Below are 11,296 nucleotides of genomic sequence, written 5' to 3'. Positions count from 1 at the left end.
TGATGGCAAAGGGCTCGCACCTGAGTCAATAAGAGCCTTGTCAAAAAACGGACCTGAGAAACCTTGCCGGCCCTGGTTATCTGCGGGACTCCTACACTTACCTGAGTGGCCCCCGTTTACTGAGGGGCCCTGGTTATTGATGGGGTCCCTGGTTACTTAAGGGGCGCCTGGTTACCAGAGGGGCCCATGGTCACCTGGTGGGCCCCTGATCAATTGAAAACCCCTGGTCATCTGAAACGCCCCTGATTACCTAAAGGGTCCCATCACTTGGATTCAGTGACATAGCAAGGGAGCGAGGGGGTACGTGCCCGTTCTCGGGTTTAGGGTTCCTTCAAAACCGAGGGGCCCTGCGGCGCCAGTTGGTAGCAGAGGGTTCGCGCTGGCCGCACTTCAACTCGGAAGGACACCACAGGGCTTGTGGGGGGACTGGCTCCTATGTAGCCACAATTATCTTCATAAAGGCCCAATGCCGGCTTCTGAGAGACCTCGCCGGCCGCTCAGGGCCCTAGTAACGGCCAACGAGGGATTGGCTGCTATGGCTCCACATCCGTCTGTGATAGACACACGGTCCACACCAGTGTTTCTAAAGGCACCCACAACGGCAACTGCGAGGCCCCTCGCCCCACCTCCAAGGGACCCCCACCAGCGCATCCATCGGCGGCTCTGAGAGTCCCCACACCGACGCCTCTGAGGGCCACGTACCAGTGACTCTGAGGCCTCTTACCAGCCTCCGAGTGTCCTTGCCAGCCTATGACGGGCCACTTTCCACTTGCAGGCCATTTTGCAGGGCCACACACATGCCAATGATGGCCCCACCAGTGTCTCTAAGCCCTAAGACCCCGCAACGGCGCCTGTGAGGACCCAACACCAGCGCATCTGACGGCCTTTCACTGGCACCTCTGAGCGCGCCACACACCGGTGACTCTGAGGAGCTCGCTCGCTTCGCTCGCTCGTAAAATACCAGAGCTGGGCAAGTGAGTTCCTTTAGTACGTTCCTGCGTTCTTCCGTACGTACGCACCGCCCTTTTTAGGAACGCAAGAACGCAGGAACGCAAAGTTTTTCAAAGGAACGTAAGTAAGAGGAACGCACCACCCGAAATTTTGAAGCGTTCCTGCGTTCTTGCGGAACCACCCGAAAAATCATATTGCTGCCAATGACCTCTGTGTCAAATGTTTGAAACTCGAGTACGTGTGTTTGCCGGTAGAGGCGCCACTTGTCGGTCGAATCGAGGAAGGCTTGGTTAGATTTAGTGGTGATGTTCACTATTCGATTCGGTTTCAGGCATGAAATGTGTAAAGTAAATATGATAACTTTTACTTAGATACATCTTTCAACTTAACTATTGTTTTTAAGCAGGTCGTATTTTTGTTGAAAACCCTACGGATGATATTGGTAAAACGTATTTCAGATATTCGATTCGGAAAAGAGATGTCGAGCTGCTTTTCGGCCTCGCGTCGCCATTCTGGGTAGGTATTCTGTGATCGATTCGCCCCGTGTTTGGTTAGGCCCGCGCCGCGTGGTTCGGCGGTATTTCTTTGTCCACGACTTCGGTTGTGAAGAACACGCCTGTAGTGTTGGACTGGCGCGATTTGCCTACTTTGTCCGCTACAGTGTTGCGTTGCACTGATTTTGGTATGATTTGCTGCTTGGTAGAGCCAGAATACAATACGGGATAACAGTTTGGGACGCAGGAACGCAGGAACGCTAACGCACCGAGCGAAAAAAAATTGAGGAACGCTATTCCAGGAACGCACTAACCGCGGCCGGAGGAACGCAGGAACGCTAACGCACTACCGAAAATCGAGGAACGCGCCCAGCCATATAAAATACCATGTAAATTAGGCATTAGTGTACATTAGGCACACTCCTCGGGCATAAATGATACTTTTGCTTGCCAATTTCCCACATTTTCTCATGCAAAGATCCCGTTTTAAAGAGACCCGTCTGCCAGTGAGACTGGACCTGCACCGTGCCTCCCTCCTCCCATCGAAAGGTCCTGGATCAACATCCTTGCCTGAGCTGACCCCGGGCCCCCGAGTGACTCGCGGGCCCGGGGTCAGGTGACCAGCAGGTGACCCCCTCTTGGGCGAAATTCTGGGTACGTGTCCGCCATGCATCGTACATAGTCCTGTTGATTTGATTCATTGGTTTAAATATAAGGTATAAGCTGGATCTCCTGTCTGTGATCCCGCATCGTATCAGATATAATGACATTTCATGTCGATTGTCGATGTGCCTAAAAAATATGCGAATATACGTGAAAAAGGAGTGCTGCTCCCGCTCCCACACATCCGGGCCAAACAGTGACCAGCCCCTGCTTCTAGCCACCCGGGGTCGGTCGGCCGGCCGGCAGTCAGTCGCTGCCCGGGGCTGATTTCTGAGGGACTTGCAAAAATGTGTATTAATGAAATGTTTTACGTAATAAATTAGATGATTAGGTATATGTACCGGCTCTGAGTCGCATTTGAGAAAAAACATGCTAGCGTAAAATATATATGTTTTGAAAATTAAGCTGGTACCGAAATAATTGTTTTACCATGCATTGACAAACCAATTGCTCAAGCTTCAAACCAACCGAAATATAGCCCCGTGGGCCTGATTTTTTTTTTTTGGGGGGGGGGGGCCCTTCGGCATGGGGGGCCCAGTTCGAAGGTCGTGCCCCCCATTCAAAAATCCTGTGTGCGCGCCTGTTTGCCGAAAACTGGACTCCGACATTCGGGTCTTCGACTTGGTCTGTGGTCACAGAGGTCGCCGGTTGACCCGAGTTTATAATGTAACTATTCTATTTTTCACACCATTCGCTTTAGCTCCTAGCGGCCAGCACGCATGTTTTTCACGAATCTCTAGCTCAATATGGATGTGAAACGGTGACGGGGTCATGAACCCCCCCCCCCCTGGCAAGGGTCCCGTCCTCCTATGTGTTACTTTCCCTTGGTATGGGAAGTAGGTATGTTATGGACAGGTTAGGCCGATGGTTTCTTATCTGCAACACATTCAGCCGTCCGTCAGACTGTTTAGAAACATCTACAGGTATTGAGCACTGAGCAGTCGTTTGAACTGCTCCAGCCGCAGCTCAGGTCCGAAGGGTGGGCGGGCACGTCTCCAGTGGAGTGTCGCGCCGGGACCACCCGGGGCCCATCGAACAATTAGCCCCGGCTGTCGACCGGCAGATTGCATTACCCTCTCACACCCGTCCAGTTTAGCAGTGGCTCCCTTTTTGGGCGTCGCCGGCTAACTTTTTCGAATGAAGGACTTCTGACTGGGTCTCGGGTGCTCTAGGTATAGGTAGGTGAAGAGAGTGGCTCGGCCACGAAAGCTATTTTGACCGGGAAGGAGATGGTTTCACCTGCATTCACTGGTGTTGTTTTGTGCTTTTTTGTTGTCGGTACTTCGTGGATCAACCTAAAATATATGAGGCCATTGTAACCGCCATTGACTGGGGGCATTATTGCGGTATCTGGCTTTCTAACGCCTTATACTTTCGCGCCTTTGACTAAGTATCAACCATTGAAGTACCTAAAGGATGGTCCAACTGTGGAACTATTGAAGGTTTTTTCATTTGGTTCGACCGAGTGCGTTGGAAGCCATTCGTAGGCTAAACATCTACGACTGCAAAAAAGCTGGTACCTAAGCGTGGCTAAAAATGCCGCCTCCTACCCGGGTGAAAGTTTAGACGGCCTGACACTTGCACGACTTTTGGACACAAATATGTCTGGGAAGGTTGTGCCATTTGGGGGGGGGGGGGGGGGGGCGTATTCTTACTGCATTCACCAACGAGGGTACCACATTCCCACCGACCATTTTGAGGCAGCGGCACCGCTCACGACTTCCTAGTACACGCATATTAGGCCTACAAGCGTAGTTCACGCGTAGTTCACGCATAGTTCAATGATATTTGACGAACAGTTCACGAATCAGATACGCATCGGTGTGCGCATTGTACGAACTTGCGCTCTCTCTCTCTCTCTCTCTCTCTCTCTCTCTCTCTCTCTCTCTCTCTCTCTCTCTCTCTCTCTCTCTCTCCCTCCCTCCCTCCCTCCCTCTCTCTCTTTCTCTCTCCTTCGTTCTCTTTTTCTCACTCTTTTACACGAATCCGCCATAACACGCAATGCATCAGCCTCGAGACATGATGCGAAAATATTTAGGTAGGTAGGTACCCTTTTCTCGACAAACTGATAAGCTCGGTGGAGGTTACATTGCATTGATTGAAATAATGTGTATTTTATAGGCATATCAATACAATGGCATCACACCAGGGACCGCTTCGTCCTCTTGTTCCGTCCATGAGTCACTTTGCAAGTAGACTTTGATAAGCGCGCGCAGCGCAGTCTCCTTTGCGGATACATGTCAATGTGGCATCAGCCTATCACGGTATGTCCTGGGCAAAGTTTTTTTTTGTGTCAAAGCGCTCGTTTAGCTACATAAACAATGGTTTCGTTACACTGGCATTGTCATCTTCTTAAACATGAATGCACCTGAGATATGCATATACGCATGTACGCAGTTAAGTATTTACATTAGGTATTGCGCACAGGTTAGCCGTCGTTTATACCAATCATATTTTGTTTCACGTCACTTTTGGTGAACGCTCGTCACACAAAGCTTACAAAGTGGCATGCGTCTCACTGGACATAAATGAGCGGATACAACATGAGACCGCCCAGCTGCTAGTTGCCTTTGCTTCTGCCCTCCTCCGGCCTACCCCATGTTAAAACGATCAGACTCCCTGGACGGTGCCGACTACACATTCGGCGCCGCGCTGTCCGGCGGCCCCTCGGGGCAGTGGCTCGCCCACTTGTCGCGGTTCGAATCGCACTGCAGGGTGTTGGGCTTCAGGCAGGGCAAACAGCAGCGGATCAGGTCGCCCACACCCTCTATGGAGGTGTCGACGTTCAGAGACGAGCGCTCTCCCCACTCGTCAACGCAGTAGCAGGTGTCACCCACGCACTGCTCCGGCGCGTAGTTTCCTGTGGGGTAGCGGAATATTGGGAGCAGTCAGATCGCTGGTTAGATAGAAACGAAAAAAAGAAGGAGATAATTTGGCACTTGGAACCACCTATTCACCGTAACATCAGGCAGCTGCCGCATCAGTGGGCCGTAGCCCCGATATTGTATGTTTAACAACATATGTCCTCATGCAGGCATAAATCGACATTGGACCGTTGTCCGTCAGTGCGCTATACAATGGACAGTCGCCGATTTGGACAGAGTTCGGCTCGGTATCACGATATTGGATCAGTTGGTCGTGAAGTGGACGGCCGGGATAACGACACGATATTATGTTCGTTTTCATATGTCGATATGCGCTCACCTAGCTCACCTAGAGCGAAAGAGCCTCCGGCCTCGTCCCGGCCGCCGCGGTCGCGCACCTGACGTCACGAGGTCAATCCTCGGAGCTAGAGCGTCCGATAAATGAGTGTTCGGGTACGGTGCCTGCCCGTCCCGAAAACTAGCATTTATTTCTTATGTTTTTATTTTCAAGTCCGTTGCTGATCATTTCTTACCTGTTGTTTCACACTTTACTCTGGAGAACATCTGTGCCACCGGGTCCTTGTCGTTGTGATCCCGGGCACAACCTGGTGAGAAGAGCAAGCCAGAGGTGTTGGTGACAGGCAGCTATGCGCTTCATTACGAAAATAAAAATTATGGAATATAACCGTGGCAAATTCAGACCAGCGAACCATAGAAACGGAATGCATTAATTCCTAAATCCTGAATGCACTGGAAGCTCATGAATTTTAACAATTAACACAAACTACTCTATATAGTATATCGTAATAGAGTAGTAAATGACTTAAATTAAACTAATACCTACTTTTCGAATTTCCTTACAGTAACGCTACTTTAACTAGGGACGGGCATAAAAAAGATAATTTAGGCACAACGTGCCTTACTCATATCACTATAGTCTGGCAAATCTAAGAAAGAACGGATTCAAAGTGCACCGGCCATCGATGCATGTGCACTTATACCATGCGAGCTGTCTCACAGCTTTTTACACGAATTTCTCCGAACCATACATTTCAAGTGATCAGAACACGTGCTAAATGATTCAGGCGCTTTAACCCGCGCCCGGCTGGGTTCCTGGATTTCCACGCCCTGCTGGGGGGGGGGGGGGGGGTGACCCCCCTTCTAACTCGGCTCCTTGGGCCACGTATAGCGATACGCGGAAGGCGGCGTTCGAAACAGCGCCAAAAATAATGATGAAATTACTTCGGTCACTTTTTTTTGTCAGGTCAAAGGTCATGTCACCAGGGGTCATTGACGGCCAAATTTCGCCGATTTTCAGGTCGAATGTCGACAATTTCCAGGAAGCCAACGCATAATTCGGGAACCAATGGAGCTACAGCGCCGCGGAAAAGCGCATTCGATAGCCCTATTGACGCTCTTTCTGAACAATTCTCTCAGATTTGACCTAACGTCAACGATTTTGCCTGCAGAGGTCAAAAACTACAAAAATAGCCAATTTTTCGGAAATGTTTTCTGCAATAACTTTTGACCCAAGCCTTGTACGAGCTTAATTTCACCGGCTTCGTGTTCCTCTCGTCAAGACGCATCGAATGAAGTATAACATGACCTTGAAAGATCAACTTGCAAATTTGACCTCAGGTCAAGGTCATGACCTGACCGGGAAGTGTCATGTTGCATATCAGTCGATCCGTATCTTCGAGACGAGCACACCTAAGGCATTTTCACCGCTCTAGCATGCCTCTATCAAAAGTTATTTGCGAAAAACTGTTAGACACCATTCGTGACCTGAAATGACCTCAGGGGCCTAAATAGGAATCACGGACACCATTTTCATGTTCAGTGTGTCTAAACCACTTTAAATTCAGTGTTTGGGAGTGTTTATAATATCTTTCATCCAAAAGAGGCGCATTTCAATTTTCTCCCATTGACTTATAATGGGGAGGTCGCAAAATTGACCTGACCCTAGGTCACCGATATCAAAATTCCGAGATAAGCATTTTTATAGATACTGTTACCCTTATCAATCGCTGAAGGTTTCAAAGCGATCGGTCACTCGGTGTAGCTATGGCAGACATTGAAACGTTTTATGAGGTGAGGTCACTTCAAGTGACCTGGTGACCTGACCTTGAATGACCTTGGTCTGAAATTTTCACAATATGTGTAGAATTGATGTATAATAAGGTGTACTAAAAACGGCGGCACTCCGCGCCGCCATTTTTGAGATATTTGCGAAGAACCACAAGGGGGGAGGTTCAAACACCCCCCCCCCCCCAGCAGGGCGCGGGTTAACTCCGTTCTTTCTTAGGTTTGCCAGACTATAGGTGTATAGTGTATACGGAAGTGTGCGCTTGAATGAGTGTAGCGAAATGACTTGCACATACAGTTTGACCCTAGAAGTCAACTCACGGCAGTTCATGGTGTTGACCTCGTCATGGGAGCTGTCCACCACATACGGCGCAATGGCGTTACCGGCCTTGTCCCGGCAGCGGCACCTGGAACCAGCCGAACGCATAGCTTTGATACACACCACCAACGGAATATAGACTTATTATAAACCAGCTTAGGTGTAAAAGCAGGAACACTCATTGATACACATGCAAACACAAACAGCAATAAGTTTGTTCGTGTTTTGAGCTATCTCAGACCCGTGCTCTGCACTTCAATGACTGGCGCGGTCTACGAGACCCACATCTGATCCTCGGCGGTGCAGACTTTGGCGCCGTAGCCGCCGTCCGAGTCGCACGTCTGGTACATGTCGGAGGTGGTCATGCCGTGCGCGCTCAGCAGCTTCACCATCTCCGATGCCACCACGTTCATGGACTCACACAGACGGTTGTAGTCGCCGGGGAAGTAGGTGCTGCTGTCTGCCGGCGCAGGCGGGATTGGAATGGGATCTGTCATCAGCTCTGCTGACTTGAAGATATCTTTGTGAACCTTTGAAAATGTATGCAGATATGTAGTGTCAACAGATGAATCTGAGTAAGGCACGTTCACAGCCAAGAAAGCATGAGTGCCTAAACGACAAACGTTAACTTTTTTTCTTGAATACACCATTTCATCACAGTTCTACTCGTGAAATAAAAGAAGCAGACATGGGCATGGATCCCAGACGACCAAATACGAAAATCGAGATGACCACTAGGTTAGTGGTCTTTAAACGTGAAATTATGCTGGGAAACATGGGTAACAGATGCCTCTCAACAATGAACAAATCAACTATTTTTCATTCCCTCAGAGTTAACAGTTTTGAGAAAATCCCTCAAGATTCATCTCGGATCCATGATCACGAACCATGGATCCGAGATGGATCTTGAGGGATTTTTCTCAGAGCTGTTAACTCTGAAGGAATGCACAATAGTTGGTTCATTGGGAGGCTTCTATCAGCCATGTTTTCCATCATAATTTCATGCTTGAAGACCGTCAATCTAATGGCCATCTCGATTTTCGTGATTGGTTGTCTGGGATCCATGCCCATGTCTGAAAAGAAGTACGTTGAGAAAAAGACGATCAAAAGCAGCTCAGTAGCCTCTTCAATGTACGTACATACGCCAGTCGTATACATAGCCACTTACAGCAGGGCAGTCCCTTCCACATGTCACGTGCCACGGTGGCGCCGTACGGCTGCGCCGTGGTCGAGTTGACGCAGAAGCACACGTCCTGGTCGCACTGCAGCGGCTCGTAGTTGCCGTTGGCCATGCAGTGCAGGGTGACGTCCTTCCGTCCTTCCGCCTTCAGCTGCTCCACTCTCCTGGAGCAGGCTGAACGGGCCAGGAGGGCCAGAGGTCAGTGACGAGGGAGAAGAGATATAAGATAGATAGATAGATAGATAGATAGATAGAGAGAGAGAGAGAGAGAGAGAGAGAGAGAGAGAGAGAGAGAGAGAGAGAGAGAGAGAGAGAGAGAGAGAGAGAGAGAGAGAGAGAGAAAGAGAGAGAGAGAGAGAGAGAGAAAGAGAGAGAGAGAGAGAGAGAGAGAGAGAGAGTCGTAAAAAATAAAAAGAATTACGTTCTCAACAATTTATGTTTTCTATACCCACTACACAGATATGCAAAAACTGCATGCGAGAAACGGTTTAAATTTGTCGCAGACGTCGCTATTTGGCATTCCTGGCTGACGGAGTGTCGGTGCATTAGTCCGCTGTGAATGTTTCCCGGCGTCGACAACCGACAGGAGGGAACGCAAATAGCCCAGAAGGCGTCTGGTAAATACAAATAGCCCATACCAGTCCGACATGTGTTGTGTGGATTTCTAGTGTCGAGACTTGAAAACGGACAGTGATAGTGAATATTCAGGACGTTCGGGGATGGCCTACTCGTATATAGAGTGTGTTTGGGGTTGCGGGAACAGATGGCTGCCACCTGTGGGCATCACAGCCACCGCCGGCACCGCTGGCAGCTGGCAGGAGGGGTATAGTAAGGAGGCAAAAAGATGGAAAGAATTAAGTAGGCCGGCAAGGACGAAAAGATGGACCTTTGTGTGCCCACACCCATTCCACTAATTCCAGTAAGTATCGTCATTCCAAGTAACTGGTGACAATGTATATTTGTGCCGTATCTTCCCGACCTGTCTCTCTCCTCAGCCTGTCCTAATCCCTCTCTGCTTTTATCCCCCACACCATCTCCCTCTATCCCCTTTCTCCCTCCCACAGCCCTCCTGCCACATACCGCAGTTCATTTTGTCCTTCTCGGTGGCCAGATCTCGTCCGTTGGTGCGGTTGCCAATCTCGTTGACGCAGAAGCAGTACATGAAGCTCCCTGGCCGCGTCTGGCACTGGACGGCAGCGAACGTGCCGTCGGCCTCGCAGCGCGGCTCGTACAGGTACGTCTTGACGTCGAGTCCCTCAGTGCGGTACGTGTGCAGCGCCCTCTGACACTCTGTGGGTGCGGGTCCCAGCTGACAGCGGCCCTGCGAGCCGCACTCGAGGCCGGCCGCGCACTCCGGGGTGTCGACCAGTGCGCGGCCCGACACCATGTTCACCGAGTACCGCTCCGAGTCGGGGGTGTCCTCCGGCGCACTGCACTCTTCATCCAGACCTGCCGGACCGCGCGACGTCAGTTTTTTTATTGGTGTATGTATGTAGCTGTTTACCGGCGGACATTGTACACAGAGATTTCGCTTCATGGCTCCAAATACCTACATGTACCCTAGCCGTTAACGGGCGTAGCCCAAACATGTATCGGTAAGTATCGTGGCCCAAACCGTGTATTTTTTTTAATGCGGCACTTCTTACCTTTGTATCTGACGCAGGCGCCGCAGAGCGAGCAGCCGAGGCGTGGGATGTTCTCCTTGAAGAGGTAGCCGCTGGGGCACTGGCCGTCCTTGAAGCCGCCCTCGCACAGTGTCTGGTCGCTGAGCGTGCTGGGACAGGTAGTCACTGCGTCCGCTGACGGCAGCGGCGTCAGCAACGTCAGCGCCAGCGTCACCAGCAGTCCTACACCGGCCATCGCGGGACCGACCTCAGCCTGCGCCAGACGACCTTCTCCCTGCTGCAGCCCGAACCGCCTCCGGCTCAGAACTGGACCTCCCTGTGCAACACTCAGCACCGCAGGACCACCCTCACAGGCACCCACCGGTACCCCACCGTCAGTCCGGCTCGTCTCTGTCTGATATCCGTTTGCCTCCACTCGGCGCCCGGTTGGACCCGATAGAAGGCGGCCCTGGCGGTATCACGGCACCGCTGATCCCCGGATCTGGCCCAAATCAGCGCCGATATAGGCCGCCGTGACGTCACATAGATAGGCGCCACGATAGAGAGTGGCATCGGTGTATCGGAGTGATGAACAACTACTAAGAGACAGACCCATATCCCAGCGATAAGAGATGTAGTGGAGAGGTCAACCGCTACTGTACTGGTCCCTCTCTTCCTTGCCCTGTCGACCACTGCTGTTTTATCGGGCAGATGTGGGATGAGCCGCTACTTAGAGTCTCCTCTCTGTGTGCTAACTCGCGCACCGTGAGTCACCTATGGACTCATAAGGACCTGCCAAATAGAATGATATGTGGCACGACCTCCTTTGACCAGCTTCGTGACATGAGTAGCTTTGACCCGACTTTGACCTGAGGTTAACACCGTAAGCTGACCAATCCCGAATGGAAAATACTCGGACACTCGACGCGCATGAGCGTGATGAACACGATGCTACCAAAAACGGCTCTCCGACCATTTTTTTGCGAAGCTATTGACCACAAATAAAAACTTTGCCTTTGGGGCATTTATTCTCACTTCAGAATTCAACGGTTGACATGAGAACTTAAATTTGCTTAGGTACATACTGCATACTGTTTGTCGCGTCTCGTATCGGTGCATGCCGGATGCGCTCGCTT

The 11,296-nt window shown here is 50.7% G+C and overlaps 1 protein-coding gene across 1 annotated transcript; it reads right to left on the bottom strand.

Annotated features, from left to right (window-relative positions):
• Window positions 1–4,202: 4,202 nt before the first annotated feature.
• LOC122389853 lies at window positions 4,203–10,789 on the bottom strand. The gene is made up of 7 exons (XM_043382301.1): window positions 10,203–10,789; window positions 9,637–10,005; window positions 8,545–8,730; window positions 7,662–7,836; window positions 7,379–7,464; window positions 5,506–5,577; window positions 4,203–4,968 (listed from the first exon to the last, which is right to left on the bottom strand). The coding sequence occupies exons 1-7, from the start codon at window positions 10,414–10,416 to the stop codon at window positions 4,742–4,744; spliced, it is 1,329 nt and encodes a 442-aa protein (XP_043238236.1). The 5' UTR covers window positions 10,417–10,789; the 3' UTR covers window positions 4,203–4,741.
• Between the last annotated feature and the right edge of the window lie 507 nt (window positions 10,790–11,296).

The sequence above is a fragment of the Amphibalanus amphitrite genome, unplaced genomic scaffold, assembly GCF_019059575.1.
Source record: "Amphibalanus amphitrite isolate SeventyFive unplaced genomic scaffold, NRLGWU_Aamphi_draft 000374F_arrow, whole genome shotgun sequence".
Lineage (NCBI taxonomy): Eukaryota > Metazoa > Arthropoda > Thecostraca > Balanomorpha > Balanidae > Amphibalanus > Amphibalanus amphitrite.
The sequence above is the reverse complement of the archived record's forward strand: the minus strand, read 5'-3'. Positions and strand labels throughout refer to the sequence as shown.